This window comes from Engystomops pustulosus, chromosome 8 (assembly GCF_040894005.1).
Source record: "Engystomops pustulosus chromosome 8, aEngPut4.maternal, whole genome shotgun sequence".
Taxonomy (NCBI): Eukaryota; Metazoa; Chordata; class Amphibia; order Anura; family Leptodactylidae; genus Engystomops; species Engystomops pustulosus.
In genome coordinates this window covers 14,397,922-14,417,616 of record NC_092418.1, presented here as the reverse complement: position 1 = coordinate 14,417,616, position 19,695 = coordinate 14,397,922, and the positions used below count along the sequence as shown (strand labels likewise).

Sequence of the window (19,695 nt, the reverse complement as noted above, 5' to 3'; positions counted from 1 at the left end):
TGGGACCATTACATGAGCCTTGGGTGTAGATTGCAGCATCTGATCGTCCACAAAGCCTCCAAATCCGGCCCATATTCTGATACAGAACCGCTCATTGCAGCCTCTGTGGGAATAATCCCAAATGATGCGGAATTAAAAACAAAAATAGTTTACTGACCCTCCAGACACATTTGTAGTCACTCGCCCCTTTAGGGAAACACCTTACGCACAGAACACCTTTGTATTTGGTTCAGATTCCACAAGGTTCTAATTTTTTTAACCCCAAAACCTCACTGGAATGTGCCATCAGAAATAACTATAATATACAGACGGTCCCCTACTTAAGGACACCCAACTTAGAGATGACCCCTAGTTACAGACGGACCCCTCTGCCCCCTGTGACCTCTGGTGACCTCTCTGGATACATTACTATAGTCCCAGACTGTAATGATCAGCTGTAAGGTGTCTGTAATGAAGCTTTATTGATAATCCTTGGTCCCATTACAGCAAAAAATGTTTAAACTCCAATTGTCACTGGGGCAAAATTTTTTTTTATCTGGATCTACAATTATAAAATATACAGTTCCGACTTACATACAAATTCAACTTAAGAACAAACCTATGGACCCTATCTTGTATGTAACCCGGGGACTGCCTGTACATTCTTAAAGGGGTTGTCCAGGATCTTTTTGGTAATATCAACGCTTCTTTATGATTGGTCTGTGTTGGGTCTGTAACCTAGGACATCGCTGGAGGATCCTCTCACCTGTCATGATGTAGCAGAGTCGGGTTTGTGACATGTTCAGGATTCCTCACTTCTTAGGCATCTACCGGCTTCTGCTACTGACCATGCGGATCATCTCACTGTACTTACCCCTTCCATACTAGAAGTCCTGGGTTCCAAACCAAGCAGAGACAAGTTCTAGAACCCTAAGGGCGCGGTCACATGATGATGCGTTTTGGTTGCGTTTTCATCGTGTTTCGAAACGGATTTGCCTAATTACATTACTGTTAACATTTCCGTTTACAAACCCCAGTGTAAAGGCGATTAACGCCTGTGTTAACATCGCGTTTGCACAGCATTTTGTAAACACAAATGTTAACAATTATGTAATTGGGCAAATCCCCTCTCCTCAGTTATTGTAAAGCGTTTCAAAATGTCATGAAAACGCAAGCAAAACGCAACGTGTGACCGCGCCCTGACTGAGCCGATCCTGGGAGCAGTACAAAGGTGCTGGGAGTCTCGTAGGTTCGTGTGTAGTCGTCTCATCCTGAGGTCATGTGTTATGCATCTTCTCTGCTTTACAAAACACACACACTTGGTTGCAAAAGTCTACACACCCAGTTGAATAATAGGACGGGTTCTCAACCTCAATGGAAAAAAAAAAAGTAACACCTAACGCTGGGAGAGATCTCTGCCCCGGTAGTGGGAAAGCCTCTGCTGGTGGACAATCACGCTGAGAACTTAAAGGGATTGAACAGAAGTGGAAAAACATGGCTGCCATCTTCCAAAAACGGTCAGATGAGGCGCTGTCTTTGGAACCTCCAGAAGATCCTTTTACCCATAACCCATGGTCTAACCAGCGGTCCAAACACCTTAGATGTCCATGGTTCAGCTGTAGCCAGTCCCTCCATCACAACCAGACTTGTCCCTGCCCTGTCTGCAGTGGAGGAGAGAAGGCGCCGGGTAGCAGTCATGTGATCACCTGCCCTGTCTGCAGTGGAGGGGAGAGAAGGCGCCGGGCAGCAGTCGTGTGATCACCTGCCCTGTCTGCAGTGGAGGAGAGACGACGCTGTGCAGCAGTCATGTGATCACCTGCCCTGTCTGCAGTGGAGGAGAGACGACGCTGTGCAGCAGTCATGTGATCACCTGCCCTGTCTGCAGTGGAGGAGAGAAGGTGCTGGGCAGCAGTCATGTGATCACCTGCCCTGTCTGCAGTGGAGGAGAGAAGGCGCCGGGCAGCAGTCGTGTGATCACCTGCCCTGTCTGCAGTGGAGGAGAGAAGGCGCTGGGCAGCAGTCGTGTGATCATCTCTTCTCTCCACAGACATTAGTAATCAGATGTTTTCAAAAATACACGGAGGTGGATTATAAACTCTTGAATAGTTTCCTAATTTTACAAAATAACATCCGTGAAGAACCCATAAAACCCAAGAACCCTAAAGAGAATCTTTAATATTAAAGGGATTCAGTAGAATCATGTCAACAAAGTCCAATTATAGTACAAAACTGTTCACATTTCTTATTTTAACCCTTAAGATTTCTGCTTCTCATTTCTACATTGAGGCTTACACCCCCCCCCCCCCCCCCCTAAAAACTGCACAGCAGCGACAAGCCCTGGCGCACCCTACATCAGACCAAATATCAAAATCTACTATCAAATCGCTATAAAAACGTGCGGAGCCACCACCACACCACTGCACGGAGCAGACACCTCAGCCGGACGCTACAAAACTAGTGCAAGGAACCTGGCCCCGGCCTCACCTGCGCATGCGCTCACAGACATGTCATCAAAACTGAAGCCCCGCCTCCTGCCACAATCTGGTAATTTACATAATAGTCAAATATTAAAAGAAACAAATCCAGAGTTTTTGTCGGTGCCTCTTGGTGGCGACCATGTAGTGCATAACATCCCGGGGCGTCCCCCCCAACCTCATGGATTGTCACGACATGGAAGACTTTGTTCTGCCTCCTCCCATAATCCTTTGCTCCGTGTAACTGCCGTAGTTGTATTCATCCAGAGAATAATGTAGCGGGATACACTGCGAGGACCCCCGGCGGAGGGCGATGGGAGAGATGTCCACCTACCAGGACTTACTGTCCACACCCCAGTGCCGGCCTCCGCCATAGAAACGTATAGAAAAGAAGCAGAGGCCGGGATACATCTGCTTTTTATCATTTATACAAATATAAAAGTCACCGACGTCCGCAGCAGAGGGGTAGGGAACAAGTGTGAGCCGTGTAGGAGAGACTGACCGCAACGTCCTGCTGGTCCGGTCGCCCCTCCGGGTCCTCAGGGGTTGTTGGGTCGGCTGGATCTCACCTGGGTGGGTGCAGAACTGTGAGCGCCATCTGTCAGACAGAAAGAGAACTGCTTGGTCAAGGGTCCTTACAGTATAATGCAAAATCCCCCCAACAGAAGAAATCCCACCAGCAGGGATCCGACTAACCCCCTAGTGCAGCCCCAACACCAACAAATCCATCCTGATAAACCAGGGACATTACTCACAGGCACCGGGACTGTGGCATCTTCTTATATTTGTTATCCACGGCCTCCGTCCTTCTAAAATCAACTTTTAAAATGACACTAAGGAGCCTGAAGTGCCTTACAAAAAACCCTCCATGCTGTAGCTTCACATGAGGAAGGGAGGGAGCAAACGGGGGATGCAGTGTAACAGCCTGTGAATCTGAAGCATGAAGTGGCTCCGGTCATGTCCCCGTTAGCATAATTTTAAAAGTTGATTTTAGAAACAAGGAGGCATCGGATAACAAGTGCCTGGATCTACAAGCCCCTGGTTTATCAAGATGGATGTTGATGGAAGATTTCCTTTAATACCCCATTTATCCTTCCGTGTTGTGCCGTGTCTCTCCTCCCGCTGCATCCTATTCATCTACCAGAGTGAACCCAGACATTATAACACCATAACGATATATAAGAATTGTGACAATATTGCTGCATGGCGCAGGACTGCCCCTAGGAGGTGACGAGTGGTACTGCAAGAGTATTAGAGCATGATGGAGTCCCATCCTACCCATATGATAAAGGTTTAACATCTCCCATATATGTACAGGAGCTGTACTGTAGGGACAAGCTGACGAGCGGCCCACCCCATTGTACCTGTCTGTGCCGGCTGCAAGGATCCAGACAAGGCTGGGTGAGGAATGGTACTGGTGTGGAGACCACCCAGGATATCTGCACACAGAGAGGGCACAGAGTCAGAGACCTTTCTGCCACTGGATGACATCATGACAAGGTCTTACATGTGCACTTACTCCTTGGTAGCCCATGGTTGAAGGTGCCCGGGGCCGGCCCGGTGACAATGGCGTCTTTTGAAGCTCCAGCTTTTGGGGAAGGCTCAGTGGTGATGGACACAACACGCAGAGGAATGGTGCTGATAGGGGAGAGAAGATTCAGGGAAGCCGGAGACGACATCTTCCCTCCGTTTGGTTTGTACGATGGGGTAATGATAGTCAGCGGGGCGGGTCCAAGCAATCCGGGAGCTGCATTACCCTTCTGCAAAGGAAACCGAAAGGGAGCATCAAACATCACATACATAGGGGGGGATCCACCGACTCACACGGTGTTACTTACATTAAGGTTAGCCGATGCATTCCCTCCTCCGCCCGCCATGGACGATGTCAGCAGCTTGGCCACTCCTTGCGTCCCTCCTCCGGAGTTCTGAGGAGCCATCAGGGTTAGTTTCTGGGGAGGGTTAGGCTTTTTGGTAGAGACGGTGTTGGGATTACGACTGGTGGATGAAGAGGACTGGTTCGGAGTCACAGGAGAAGCCTGCCCACTGGGATTCACATGCTGCGGAGCGGGCGGCCTGCTCACGGGTCCTCTGTATACCTGAACTCCAGCAGTACCGGGACTACTCAAGTGTCGGACTATGAATCCTGTGGGACCTATGGGCTTGTGACTAGTTGCAGGAGATGGAGGGATGCCCTGGGGTCTTATAGGTTTGGTCTGAGGTGCCAGGGGCTGCTGTGAAGGTGCAGCGACCTTGGCCCCTCCACCCTGGGTAGGATGGGTATAACTCCCCTTGTTGCTTATTTGGTAGAGACTTACTGAGGGCTGCAGAGATGGGTTTGCAGGTGGAGTCTTTACTGGTCCAGGTTGCTGCATAGATATCTGCTTTACTTGTCCAGGCTGGTGCGGAGACAGCGACTTGGTTTGTCCTGGTTGGTGCATAGACATTTGCTTTGCTGGCCCAGCTTGGTGCGGAGACATTTGCTTTGCTGGCCCAGCTTGGTGCGGAGACATTTGCTTTGCTGGCCCAGCTTGGTGCGGAGACACCTGCTTTGCTGGCCCAGCTTGGTGCGGAGACACCTGCTTTGCTGGCCCAGCTTGGTGCGGAGTAATTTGCTTTGCTGGCCCAGGTTGGTTTAGAGACATCTGCTTTATTGGTCCGGGTTGATGTGGAGACATCTGCTTTATTGGTCCGGGTTGATGTGGAGACATCTGCTTTATTGGTCCGGGTTGATGTGGAGACATCTGCTTTATTGGTCCGGGTTGATGTGGAGACATCTGCTTTATTGGCCCAGGTTGGTGCGGAGTAATTTGCTTTCCTGGTCCGGGTTGATGTGGAGACACCGGCTTTGCTGGTCCAGGTTGATGTGGAGACACCGGCTTTGCTGGTCCAGGTTGATGAGGAGACACCGCCTTTGTTGGTCCAGGTGGGTGTGGAGTAATTTGCTTTGCTGGTCCGGGTTGATGTGGAGACATCTGCTTTCCTGGTCCAGGTTGGTGCGGAGTAATTTGCTTTGCTGGTCCAGGCTGGTGCGGAGTAATTTGCTTTGCTGGTCCAGGCTGGTGCGGAGTAATTTGCTTTGCTGGTCCGGGTTGATGTGGAGACATCTGCCTTGCTGACCCAGGCTGGTGCTGAGACAGTGGCTTCTGCTGGGCATCAGGTGAGGGTTTTGAACTGGGCACAGGAGGTGGCATCTTCTTTTCTGAACCTGAAACTGTAAACTTCTTATGTATAATTGGACGAGTTGCCGGCTGTGAAGTCACAGAGACAACGGAAACTGTGGTGAAAGGCTTCTTCTTCTCCTCAACCCCGGCCGCTTTCTCAGACACAGATTTTGAGGGGTTGGGATATTCAAAGACCAAACCAGAGGTCCTGGCAGAGAGGGCTGACAGGTGCTCGGAAACACCGTCCAGCGAGGGAGGGTTATGGATCAGATCCCCGTCCAGCGAGTTGTCCTGAGTGTGAGAAGACACCACGGAGGAAGGACTGTCCCTGGCCGACGCAGATCCTCGACTCTCCACAGAAGAGCTGGGAATGTTCTTGTCAGGTTTACCAGTGGATTCCTACAAGAGGAGAAGAGACGACGTGACCATAAGGGAGGGCATGCAGCCTCTGTCATGTGACATCTATGTGAAGAGCGCCACATGCTGGACGGGTGTATAAGGTGAAGGTGTAGAATCTCCTGGTAAGGAGGTGGATGGTCATGGATGGGGGATCTTGCATTGAGTACTAATCTACAATAAATAACAAAGGATCACGTTACCTTTCCTTTTATTTTTGGAGGAGTGGTGGTTTTGTTCTTTGACCTGGAAAAGAAAAACAGCGAAGATCAAATAATAAGAAGATAGATAAGTAGACAGAACAAAAGCCCAACTCCACTTGAGAACTTGGGGTCTGGTCTGATAGTGTAACATATGCCCAGCAGAACTAGGTTGAGTTCCAGTTTCTGGATAGAAGAGCGTTTCCATTTACTGACAGCAAGCAGATTGTTATGCCAAAACTGCACATGGACCCCAGCTAATGTATACTCACATCAGGGAGCTGAGCTGGGGGTACAGACGTCTGCTCTCCTTAAAGAGCGTCCTGCAAATGACAAAGAGGATGTGAGGAGTATAACATACTGAGCACCAAGCTTATCCCCCCCCCCCCCATACTATCGAACAGTAGCTTTAATTCCACAAATCATTGTTTGTAAAGGAGTTGTCCGCTAACGGCAAGTAAATTATATTATTTGTGTAATGAAAATTTCTACAATTTACGCATTTGATACTTTTTGTATCAATTTCTCAGTTTTTTTAGATCTCTGCTTGCTGTCATTCTATAGGAAGTTTCATTGTTTATTTCCTGTGAAGTACTAGTTCCTGGTCATGTGATGTCACACAGGTGCACTCCTCATTACATCCCTGGTCATGTGATGTCACACAGGTGCACGGCTCGTTATATCCCTGGTCATGTGATGTCACACGGGTGCAGTCCTCGTTACATCCCTGGTCATGTGATGTCACACAGGTGCACGGCTCCTTATATCCCTGTTCATGTGATGTCACACGGGTGCACTCCTCGTTACATCCCTGGTCATGTGATGTCACACAGGTGCACGGCTCGTTATACTACAGAGTAATCAAAGCTGTGTGTTATAATGAGCCATGCACTTGTGTGACATCACATGACCTGGGAGTGCTGTTTATTCACATGAAGAAAACAATGGAGCTTCCTACAGAAGGACAGCAAGCAGAGTTCTAGAATACAGAAGAACTGACACAGCAAGTTATTGATGTTCTTTGAGAAATGAAAGGTTGTACAGTTTTCCACTGTACTTTCTAACAGTAGACCAGGCTTTTAGTCAAGTTATTAAAATGATTAGACTCCTTCCTGGAAAGCTGGGTGACGAGCACTATCTCAGTCGCTATAACACTCAGCTTTCCAGGAACCAGTTCAGAATGGATAAACGTGTGGAAAAGCTGGGATTCCCAGCACATACCTCGCCTGCATCCATCCGCGGGGCCACAGGTGTTTGACCTCCTCATCCAGGAAGGTTTTTAAATAATCTTCCAGGCTGGACATGCCAATCCCCTCGGGCTCATAGAGGTCCACCTTCATCCTCACGAGCTGGCACAGCAGCTGCCTGCAGAGACACAGCGGGTAAGGGCACAGACAGGGCACAGGGCATGGTCCATGCGGGCACAGACCCCTCACCTGATCTCCTCTGTCCACTGGAACTTCTTGCGGGGTCCGGGCGCTTTCTTGCTCCCCTTGTCCTCGTCCTCCTCCTCCTCGGATGCCATCTTCTGTTCCTTCTCCTTGTCTTCAGACAAGATCCTGACAGATAGAAGACACATATTGTATTGTACGTTATAGATAAAATCCCCAACATTGAATCTCTCATTTTTTTCATAGGCACCGGACACCCAGGACTTATCAGAACCATTTGTGCAATTTAGCTTCAAACTCTATTGTTTTGTAAGACTACAACTCCCAGCATGCCTCGCTCCAGTACATTATGATGAGACGCAAGCTGTAGAACTACAGGGCTCCATTGGCTGGGAGCACAGAAGATGGCGCGGCTCTTACTTGGCATATTTGGCTTCGTTGTAGACCTTTAATTCTGCGTGGTAAACGGTGATCTGCTCTGGCATGGCCTTCGCCACCGCCTCCTTCAGCTTCCGTAATGGCTCCCGCAACCTTTCACCCTGCAGAGTAATGTAAGGAATTATTCCACCATCTCACAGATCCCACACGGTGAGCACAGGGACACTCAACAACATTTCTCCAAACTATTTGTTCATCTTTCAAGATCTCTGCTTGCTGTCAGTAAATGCAAACATTCTATTCAGGAGCTGGGACACCCACTGTCCGACACATGGACTGTGGCCGTCTATAGCTTATGGTTGAGCACAAATCCCTGCTATGTCCTGGACGCCAGCACCATATCAGTCAGTATGTTTACTGACATCTAGCAGAGATCTTAAAAAATATGCAGAATGCAAAATGCACACAGCAAAGCCTAATACCCTCTGGTTACCTACCTTCTTCTGTAAGTAGAGGCGAGTGGACCACCTCACCAGCAGATCCTTGCTACAGGGGAGGACGGAGGAGAGGTGGCTGAACACAGAGGAGCGAAGGCCGGAGCTCAGGTCCCGACACTGCAAGTAAATGCTTCCAGAGAGAGAAGAGGGACATTAGAGCCCAAGCCGCAGAGACAGAAACAGAGGAGAAAACTAGACAACCCCTGAGGAAGTCACCCTGCAGTGCCGATACGTGTGGGGTTCTCTACCCTCAAGGCTCTCTGTCCACCTCCATTACCCTGAACATTCGTTTTTATGCGGTTGATTTAGCTGGGGGCAGGTGTTTTACACCTTCATACATACTTGTTTACTATAGGTTATTGTGTACTTGTCTGCTTTACTTTGTAAGTTTCTGACATTTCAGTATATTGTATTGGTGGGCAGTATGGGTCGTTCCTGGACCCGTGAGAGCTGGGTACATACCATTGTTTTACCCTTTTAGTGTTTTTATTGTACTCTTGTCTTGTCTGATTATTATTGTTATACATATCAGTGGTCTCGCTCTGCATATGACAACCCATAATACTCACTCTAACAGAGACGGGTTTATTTCCGGAGAGAAACACTTGAACTTCTTCTCACCGTCGGGGGTCTGTGCCCACTGCAACATAACAAGCGTTAGATATAAGGCATTGCTATAATGTGTTGTGCTGACTTCATTGTGCAGGACCATCTCATACCTTTGCGAGCTCCTTAATCTTATTCTCCAGTGCAGGCGGCAGCCCTTCTGGGGCAGCTTGTTGTTTCTTAAACGCCTCCTTCCCAGCTTCGCCTGGGTGAGCGACGCTCCGTTTCTCAGGAGGCGTCTCCAGGTTTCTCACTTGTTTCTCAGTCATGGAGTCCATAGCACTGGAGGCTGGGAGACGCTTGCTCTCTATGGTGGACAGTAAGGGGTCTGGTGCTGGCTCAGCCTCTCGTGGGGGTGGTGGGGGCAGGGCCGGGGAGGAGGATGAAGATGTTTTGGGTGTAGTGATGCTGGTCGGGGCAGCGGTGACTGGAGGCGTCCATTTCTCAAAATCCTTCTTATCCTTTTCGAATCTCGCCAGCATCTCCTGCAGATTGGCCATCAGCATTTTCTTCTTCTTCTTGTCCTTGGTGCCGTTCAGGGCTGTGATACTGAAAGGTGGAGACAGTCAGCAGGCAGATATACTGGGAGCAACGTCCACACAACCTGAACGCTCTCCAAGGAGAGACACAGGCATGGGGGACACAATGTATCATCCCTACAGGGCAACAATTGGACTGTAGTGTTGATACTGAGGACCCCCAGGGGCTGTGCTGCCCTCCAAGGTAATAAAAATGTGTCAACACATCAGACGTCTTACCCCAATTTGGAATATTTGCTTTTCTTGCTCTTTTTCTCATCCTCTCGATTAGGTCTCTTAACTTTATCTCCTCTTTCCTTTATTTTCTGGAAATAAATATGATGGGTTAAGTTACTTTTAGGACCTCTTAATGATTAGCAACTGTCCCCTAGATAGGGTGACCTAAATAAAACAGGACTCAGCGTAATGTATGTACACAGTCACTGCAGCAGCAGCAGAATAGTGAGTGCAGCTCTGGGGTATAATACAGGATGTAACTCAGGATCAGTACAGGATAAGTAATGTCATGTATGTACACAGTGACTGCACCAGCAGCAGAATAGTGAGTGCAGCTCTGGAGTATAATGCAGGATGTAACTCAGGATCAGTACAGGATAAGTAATGTCATGTATGTACACAGTGACTGCACCAGCAGCAGAATAGTGAGAGCAGCTCTGGAGTATAATACAGGATGTAACTCAGGATCAGTACAGGATAAGTAATGCCATGTATGTACATAGTGACTGCACCAGCAGCAGATAGTGAGTGCAGCTCTGGGGTATAATACAGGATGTAACTCAGGATCAGTACAGGATAAGTAATGTCATGTATGTACACAGTGACTGCAGCAGCAGCAGAATAGTGAGTGCAGCTCTGGAGTATAATACAGGATATAACTCAGGATCAGTACAGGATAAGTAATGACATGTATGTACACAGTGACTGCACCAGCAGCAGAATAGTGAGTGCAGCTCTGGAGTATAATACAGGATGTAACTCAGGATCAGTACAGGATAAGTAATGTCATGTATGTACACAGTGACTGCACCAGCAGCAGAATAGTGAGTGCAGCTCTGGAGTATAATACAGGATGTAACTCAGGATCAGTACAGGATAAGTAATGTCATGTATGTACCCAGTGACTGCACCAGCAGCAGAATAGTGAGAGCAGCTCTGGAGTATAATACAGGATGTAACTCAGGATCAGTACAGGATAAGTAATGTCATGTATGTACAGTGACTGCACCAGCAGCAGAATAGTGAGTGCAGCTCTGGAGTATAATACAGGATGTAACTCAGGATCAGTACAGGATAAGTAATGTCATGTATGTACACAGTGACTGCACCAGCAGCAGAATAGTGAGTGCAGCTCTGGAGTATAATACAGGATGTAACTCAGGATCAGTACAGGATAAGTAATGTCATGTATGTACACAGTGACTGCACCAGCAGCAGAATAGTGAGTGCAGCTCTGGAGTATAATACAGGATGTAACTCAGGATCAGTACAGGATAAGTAATGTCATGTATGTACACAGTGACTGCACCAGCAGCAGAATAGTGAGTGCAGCTCTGGGGTATAATACAGGATGTAACTCAGGATCAGTACAGGATAAGTAATGTCATGCATGTGCACAGTGACTGCACCAGCAGCAGAATAGTGAGTGCAGCTCTGGAGTATAATACAGGATGTAACTCAGGATCAGTACAGGATAAGTAATGTCATGTATGTACACAGTGACTGCACCAGCAGCAGAATAGTGAGTGCAGCTCTGGGGTATAATACAGGATGTAACTCAGGATCAGTACAGGATAAGTAATGTCATGCATGTGCACAGTGACTGCACCAGCAGCAGAATAGTGAGTGCAGCTCTGGAGTATAATACAGGATGTAACTCAGGATCAGTACAGTATAAATAATGTCATGTATGTACACAGTGACTGCACCAGCAGCAGAATAGTGAGTGCAGCTCTGGAGTATAATACAGGATGTAACTCAGGATCAGTACAGGATAAGTAATGTCATGTATGTACACAGTGACTGCACCAGCAGCAGAATAGTGAGTGCAGCTCTGGGTATAATACAGGATGTAACTCAGGATCAGTACAGGATAAGTAATGTCATGTATGTACACAGTGACTGCACCAGCAGCAGAATAGTGAGTGCAGCTCTGGAGTATAATACAGGATGTAACTCAGGATCAGTACAGGATAAGTAATGTCATGTATGTACACAGTGACTGCACCAGCAGAATAGTGAGTGCAGCCCTGGGGTATAATACAGGATATAACTCAGGATCAGTACAGGATAAGTAATCTCATGTATGTACACAGTGACTGCACCAGCAGCAGAATAGTGAGTGCAGCTCTGGAGTATAATACAGGATGTAACTCAGGATCAGTACAGGATAAGTAATGTCATGTATGTACACAGTGACTGCACCAGCAGCAGAATAGTGAGTGCAGCTCTGGAGTATAATACAGGATGTAACTCAGGATCAGTACAGGATAAGTAATGTCATGTATGTATACAGTGACTGCACCAGCAGCAGAATAGTGAGTGCAGCTCTGGAGTATAATACAGGATGTAACTCAGGATCAGTACAGGATAAGTAATGTCATGTATGTACACAGTGACTGCACCAGCAGCAGAATAGTGAGTGCAGCTCTGGGGTATAATACAGGATGTAACTCAGGATCAGTACAGGATAAGTAATGTCATGTATGTACACAGTGACTGCACCAGCAGCAGAATAGTGAGTGCAGCTCTGGAGTATGATACAGGATGTAACTCAGGATCAGTACAGGATAAGTAATGTCATGTATGTACACAGTGACTGCACCAGCAGCAGAATAGTGAGTGCAGCTCTGGGGTATAATACAGGATGTAACTCAGGATCAGTACAGGATAAGTAATGTCATGTATGTACTCAGTGACTGCACCAGCATCAGAATAGTGAGTGCAGCTCTGGGGTATAATACAGGATGTAACTCAGGATCAGTACAGGATAAGTAATGTCATGCATGTGCACAGTGACAGCACCAGCAGCAGAATAGTGAGTGCAGCTCTGGAGTATAATACAGGATGTAACTCAGGATCAGTACAGTATAAATAATGTCATGTATGTACACAGTGACTGCACCAGCAGAATAGTGAGTGCAGCCCTGGGGTATAATACAGGATATAACTCAGGATCAGTACAGGATAAGTAATCTCATGTATGTACACAGTGACTGCACCAGCAGCAGAATAGTGAGTGCAGCTCTGGAGTATAATACAGGATGTAACTCAGGATCAGTACAGGATAAGTAATGTCATGTATGTACACAGTGACTGCACCAGCAGCAGAATAGTGAGTGCAGCTCTGGAGTATAATACAGGATGTAACTCAGGATCAGTACAGGATAAGTAATGTCATGTATGTACACAGTGACTGCACCAGCAGCAGAATAGTGAGTGCAGCTCTGCGGTATAATACAGGATGTAACTCAGGATCAGTACAGGATAAGTAATGTCATGTATGTACACAGTGACTGCACCAGCAGCAGAATAGTGAGTACAGCTCTGGGGTATAATACAGGATGTAACTCAGGATCAGTACAGGATAAGTAATGTCATGTATGTACACAGTGACTGCACCAGCAGCAGAATAATGAGTGCAGCTCTGGAGTATAATACAGGATGTAACTCAGGATCAGTACAGGATAAGTAATGTCATGTATGTACACAGTGACTGCACCAGCAGCAGAATAGTGAGTGCAGCTCTGGGGTATAATACAAGATGTAACTCAGGATCAGTACAGGATAAGTAATGTCATGTATGTACACAGTGACTGCACCAGCAGCAGAATAGTGAGTGCAGCTCTGGAATATAATACAGGATGTAACTCAGGATCAGTACAGGATAAGTAATGTCATGTATGTACACAGTGACTGCACCAGCAGCAGAATAGTGAGTGCAGCTCTGCGGTATAATACAGGATGTAACTCAGGATCAGTACAGGATAAGTAATGTCATGTATGTACACAGTGACTGCACCAGCAGCAGAATAGTGAGTACAGCTCTGGGGTATAATACAGGATGTAACTCAGGATCAGTACAGGATAAGTAATGTCATGTATGTACACAGTGACTGCACCAGCAGCAGAATAATGAGTGCAGCTCTGGAGTATAATACAGGATGTAACTCAGGATCAGTACAGGATAAGTAATGTCATGTATGTACACAGTGACTGCACCAGCAGCAGAATAGTGAGTGCAGCTCTGGGGTATAATACAAGATGTAACTCAGGATCAGTACAGGATAAGTAATGTCATGTATGTACACAGTGACTGCACCAGCAGCAGAATAGTGAGTGCAGCTCTGGAATATAATACAGGATGTAACTCAGGATCAGTACAGGATAAGTAATGTCATGTATGTACACAGTGACTGTACCAGCAGCAGAATAGTGAGTGCAGCTCTGGGGTATAATACAGGATGTAACCCAGGATCAGTACAGGATAAGTAATGTCATGTATGTACACAGTGACTGCACCAGCAGCAGAATAGTGAGTGCAGCTCTGGGGTATAATACAAGATGTAACTCAGGATCAGTACAGGATAAGTAATGTCATGTATGTACACAGTGACTGCACCAGCAGCAGAATAGTGAGTGCAGCTCTGGAATATAATACAGGATGTAACTCAGGATCAGTACAGGATAAGTAATGTCATGTATGTACACAGTGACTGTACCAGCAGCAGAATAGTGAGTGCAGCTCTGGGGTATAATACAAGATGTAACTCAGGATCAGTACAGGATAAGTAATGTCATGTATGTACACAGTGACTGCACCAGCAGCAGAATAGTGAGTGCAGCTCTGGAATATAATACAGGATGTAACTCAGGATCAGTACAGGATAAGTAATGTCATGTATGTACACAGTGACTGTACCAGCAGCAGAATAGTGAGTGCAGCTCTGGGGTATAATACAGGATGTAACTCAGGATCAGTACAGGATAAGTAATGTCATGTATGTACACAGTGACTGCACCAGCAGCAGAATAGTGAGTGCGGCTCTGGGTAATGTATATAGACTTGAGGCATATCTTGATACAGAGACCAGTATTACCTTGGGAGATTTCTTTTTCTTCCCTTTGACAGATTCGTCTTCAGTATCTGACGCTTGTCTGAATTGCAGCGTTCCCGAGTTGATATAAAATCCTCCGTACTTCGTGGTGAGGGAGGCCGGAACAAGCTCATCGTACTGAAGGAGAAATAGGGGGAGAGGGAAAGAAATCAATTAAAGACCCCTTGGTGCATCCCCTTTGAGTGATACTTACCCTGCTCCGTCTTCTGTATCCAGCGTCAGTTCCTTTCTTTTTCGGTCACATTTCCCCACCATTAACCCCTCAATGACACACTAATTACTATAACATCGAGAGGCCATCGAGTCTCTCTGCACTGAACTGCTCCACGGTCCATTCAGTAAAAGCAGCAGGACTATCATTCAATAGCACAGGCATCAGTCATTACAGCAGATCCATGCACAGAGCACAGCAGTGTGAGGACACGACCCCCAGCTAAAATACTTCAATATAAATCCATATATCACAATCCTGCTGCTACTAGCAACAGACACTAAGGTCTGATCACACATCTCTCCAGGGACAGTACCTAGCAGTGTTTGCAGGGTCACATCTGTTGACACATCCCCTTTAATTGTACCTAAGCGGGGTCACTATCTATATGTGCAATGCTCATCACATCTCCGGGGACGGATTAAGATTCCATAGTAATTATAGCATCGTCATTCCCGCAGGAGAACATGGATACAAGTGTTCAGGGACCTCGAGACGGAAACAGCAGAATCTGTGCAGGTGTTCAGGGGAGCTCATAGGAATTGCTATTCTGGCATCTCATACATAATATATGTACATCCCGGCACATAGTAACAGATTATATAGGTGCAGCAGGAAAGTGTCGCCTATGTGGTCACATACAGACACTGCAGGATCTGGCAAACATTTGGAAGGATCTCAGACTTTCCTCTTGTCTTACCGCCTCGGAGTTGTCGATGAAAGAGTCAGACTCGTCGTACCCGTAGCCCATGTCAACCAGATCCTGCATGCGGTCCCTGCGCCGCTTCTTACCCTGGAGAAATACAAGGGGTTAATGCTGTGAGGTCCCAGACACGGGATGTATAACCCAGGACAGTCCGGCTGATCCTCAGATACAGCAGCCCCAGGTCCCAGCGCCACACACAGCGTTACAGACACTGGCGGGGATCACACACACTTACATATTTCTCCTCCAACCTCTTGGACAAAGCTTCAACTTCCTTTCTCTCTGCTTCATCAGTGTTAAAAGGATCCAACGGTTTCTAAAAAAATCAAAAACAAACAAAGAGTAAGCAGAACTATACTATATGTATCCCGTACTGATCCTGAGTTACATCCTGTATTATACCCCAGAGCTGCACTCACTATTCTGCTGCTGGTGCAGTCACTGTGTACATACATGACATTACTTATCCTGTACTGATCCTGAGTTACATCCTGTATTATACCCCAGAGCTGCACTCACTATTCTGCTGCTGGTGCAGTCACTGTGTACATACATGACATTACTTATCCTGTACTGATCCTGAGTTACATCCTGTATTATACCCTAGAGCTGCACCCACTATTCTGCTGCTGGTGCAGTCACTGTGTACATACATGACATTACTTATCCTGTACTGATCCTGAGTTACATCCTGTATTATACTCCAGAGCTGCACTCACTATTCTGCTGCTGGTGCAGTCACTGTGTACATACATGACATTACTTATCCTGTACTGATCCCTAGTTACATCCTGTATTATACTGCAGAGCTGCACTCACTATTCTGCTGCTGGTGCAGTCACTGTGTACATACATGACATTACTTATCCTGTACTGATCCTGAGTTACATCCTGTATTATACTCCAGAGCTGCACTTACTATTCTGCTGCTGGTGCAGTCACTGTGTACATACATGATATTACTTATCCTGTACTGATCCTGAGTTACATCATGTATTATACCCCAGAGCTGCACTCACTATTCTGCTGCTGGTGCAGTCACTGTGTACATACATGACATTACTTATCCTGTACTGATCCTGAGTTACATCCTGTATTATACTCCAGAGCTGCACTCACTATTCTGCTGCTGGTGCAGTCACTGTGTACATACATGACATTACTTATCCTGTACTGATCCCTAGTTACATCCTGTATTATACTGCAGAGCTGCACTCACTATTCTGCTGCTGGTGCAGTCACTGTGTACATACATAACATTACTTATCCTGTACTGATCCTGAGTTACATCCTGTATTATACTCCAGAGCTGCACTCACTATTCTGCTGCTGGTGCAGTCACTGTGTACATACATGATATTACTTATCCTGTACTGATCCTGAGTTACATCATGTATTATACCCCAGAGCTGCACTCACTATTCTGCTGCTGGTGCAGTCACTGTGTACATACATGACATTACTTATCCTGTACTGATCCTGAGTTACATCCTGTATTATACTCCAGAGCTGCACTCACTATTCTGCTGCTGGTGCAGTCACTGTGTACATACATGATATTACTTATCCTGTACTGATCCTGAGTTACATCATGTATTATACCCCAGAGCTGCACTCACTATTCTGCTGCTGGTGCAGTCACTGTGTACATACATGACATTACTTATCCTGTACTGATCCTGAGTTACATCCTGTATTATACTCCAGAGCTGCACTCACTATTCTGCTGCTGGTGCAGTCACTGTGTACATACATGACATTACTTATCCTGTACTGATCCTGAGTTACATCCTGTATTACACCTCGGAGCTGCTCTCACTATTCTGCTGTAGCATGGACCTCTCTCTCACCTTCTCTGGATGTTTCTTGTTGTTTCCTTGCAGTTTGTTTAACAGTTCTGGATAGAAGAACTCGGGGCATTTCTTCTGATCAGGCTCAAAGAGAGTCAGCGCAATGCGGACGGTGGCGGCTACTGATGTCTCAGGGTCGGGGTCATCTATACGCGGCTTCTTAGGAGAAGAAGGTTGTAGGGACGTACTGGATGAAACACTGGAGAGCTGTACCCTCCGGGGTTCAGCCATGGTGTCCCACAAAATCAAGGACTAGGATTCACCTAATAAGCGCCATTGGAGTAAAATGAAAAGTTCAGGGTGACTTAGGGAGATGCTCCGTTCTTTGTACGCAGCTCCTCTATCCGATGGATTTATAGGGGTGGGTATGGGGGGCTGGAAGCTTCGGCTCCTGAATCATGACTGCAGGGGCTTCCTGTAGGGAAATGATCAGAGATATAGAAGCCTGAGATCTCATCTCCCCTCCCCCTTCATCAGACTACGGCTGTCTCCTCCCTTATCTACACTGCGGAATCAGAAAGTAGCAGTCACTTTACTATAGAGGCGCCAACACAGCAGGTCTCCTCCGCATTGCACTGGTGTTACTGGGTCACAGGACTAGTCCTGCACACCTACTACAACCCCATAATTAGGACCTCCGCCTGTGACCGCCAGGACTGGAGGACTCTCCGAGGCTGATCATTTAACATTTTAATCTCCATCTGTGAATGAGCCCCTTGGCTTCCTGGTGAAATGCAGATCTGGGATGCACCCAAAGGTGGAACACGCAGCATGAGGCCAAAAACGGAAACCACCTCACACAAGTGGTGATGACCATGCTATAGGGGCTACTACACAGACTTAGGAGCACTTGGAATTTTCTCTGTAGCCCCCACGGATGCTGAGAAATCATTAAAGATATCTGGCCATTGTAATCCTCTCCACTGTCAGAGAGGAGGAGATGGTGTTGCGGTAGGGGGTGTGTGTTATTCTAATCTCCTACTAGTCAGAGAAGATTTGCATAATACACGCCCCCCTCCCAGCCCCTCCTCTCTGACACTGGAGAGGATTATAACGGTCAGATACCAGGACTGATATCTCTGCAGTCAATTCAAAGTGCCCCTGGAACTGTGTAGCAGCCCCCGGTGCAGGACATTTCACCCCCATGTGTGTGAGGAGGGGAAAGGTCCCATTTAAAGGGATTTTCTGACATTGAGAACACAAGGTCTTTGTTAGGCTGCTGGTTTTAGAAATAAAAAGGTATTACAAACCCTCCCTGTTACAGAGGGGGCTCCCGGCCGCTGCAGTGGTGACGGCATCACGTTGGCTCAGAGTGCAGGACGCCATCAGTCAGGGTCCGGCAAACGACCACCGTGGGAAGCGAAGGTGGTCTCTAGCATGGAGTGTCCCATAGGGGGCGCCTCTTCTTCACCCCATTAACAAAACCTTAGTGGTTTATCATAACTTTGGACACCCCCTTTAAATAACTGTGTTGTCATGAGTGGGGGATCTGATAAAATGCCCACACACCCGGGTCACACTACAGCCAATCAGCGGCCTCAGTGTTATGTTCCAGCCGAGGTCAGTGATTGGCTGCACAGGTGACTGAGGGGACAATATCCTGTCACACATCATTCACCGTTCTAAGGACCGGCCTGGACACTTGCATAGAGGGCAGCAGCACAGGTTGTCACCCGCCACGGCTACTGCCCGCCGCACACTGAAGAGAAACTGTCACTGCGCTGTGTTTTATACCCTTGGGCCACTCCATTCCCCTCAGCAGGGGGGAGAGGAAGAGCCCACTAAGTGTCCACTCATGGGGGTTGACCCGACCACCCGGAAGTGCTCGCGGCTCGCAGTCCGAAGTTCCTGCCCCATATCTCTGACCTCCCGCCGGCCGGTAACGCTCCCCGCTTCACTCACCTCCAAAGCTCCTCCGGTCTTCGGTATCCAGTCACGTGTTCCAGTGAAGCGGTAGAATAAACCCCCCTCCCCCTCTGCGCGTCACGTGACTGCCCCATCCAGGGTGACGACAAGGAAAGAAAAAAAAAACAACAACAACAACCGCTGACAGCCCGCACGCGGCCCCACGTGACGCCGGTCTGGCCAGTCAGCGCCCGGCGCGGGTCACGTGGTCGCGCTTTTGTTCTCTGACGGGACGCAGCAGCCAGTGAAGCGCCTTCCCGCCCTTTCCCATTGGCGGAGTGCGGGTAG

The 19,695-nt window shown here is 47.5% G+C and overlaps 1 protein-coding gene across 4 annotated transcripts; it reads right to left on the bottom strand.

The window, feature by feature from the left end:
• Positions 1 to 2,137: 2,137 nt before the first annotated feature.
• On the bottom strand, positions 2,138 to 19,550 carry UBN1 (ubinuclein 1). 4 transcript variants are annotated; one of them, XM_072119788.1, is made up of 18 exons: positions 19,405 to 19,550; positions 17,503 to 17,917; positions 15,888 to 15,968; positions 15,647 to 15,739; positions 14,718 to 14,852; positions 9,841 to 9,926; positions 9,196 to 9,631; positions 9,046 to 9,116; positions 8,477 to 8,606; positions 8,022 to 8,140; positions 7,647 to 7,769; positions 7,432 to 7,575; positions 6,483 to 6,533; positions 6,214 to 6,256; positions 4,292 to 6,013; positions 3,973 to 4,213; positions 3,818 to 3,892; positions 2,138 to 3,051 (listed from the first exon to the last, which is right to left on the bottom strand). In XM_072119788.1, exons 2-18 carry the CDS (start codon positions 17,731 to 17,733, stop codon positions 2,993 to 2,995), a joined length of 3,840 nt encoding a protein of 1,279 aa, XP_071975889.1. In that variant the 5' UTR covers positions 17,734 to 17,917; positions 19,405 to 19,550; the 3' UTR covers positions 2,138 to 2,992. The 4 variants fall into 4 exon arrangements, with proteins under 4 accessions (XP_071975889.1, XP_071975892.1, XP_071975891.1 ...); XM_072119791.1 differs by having other exon boundaries at positions 17,503 to 17,765; positions 19,405 to 19,546; XM_072119790.1 differs by lacking the exon at positions 19,405 to 19,550 and adding an exon at positions 19,121 to 19,170.
• Positions 19,551 to 19,695: the final 145 nt, after the last annotated feature.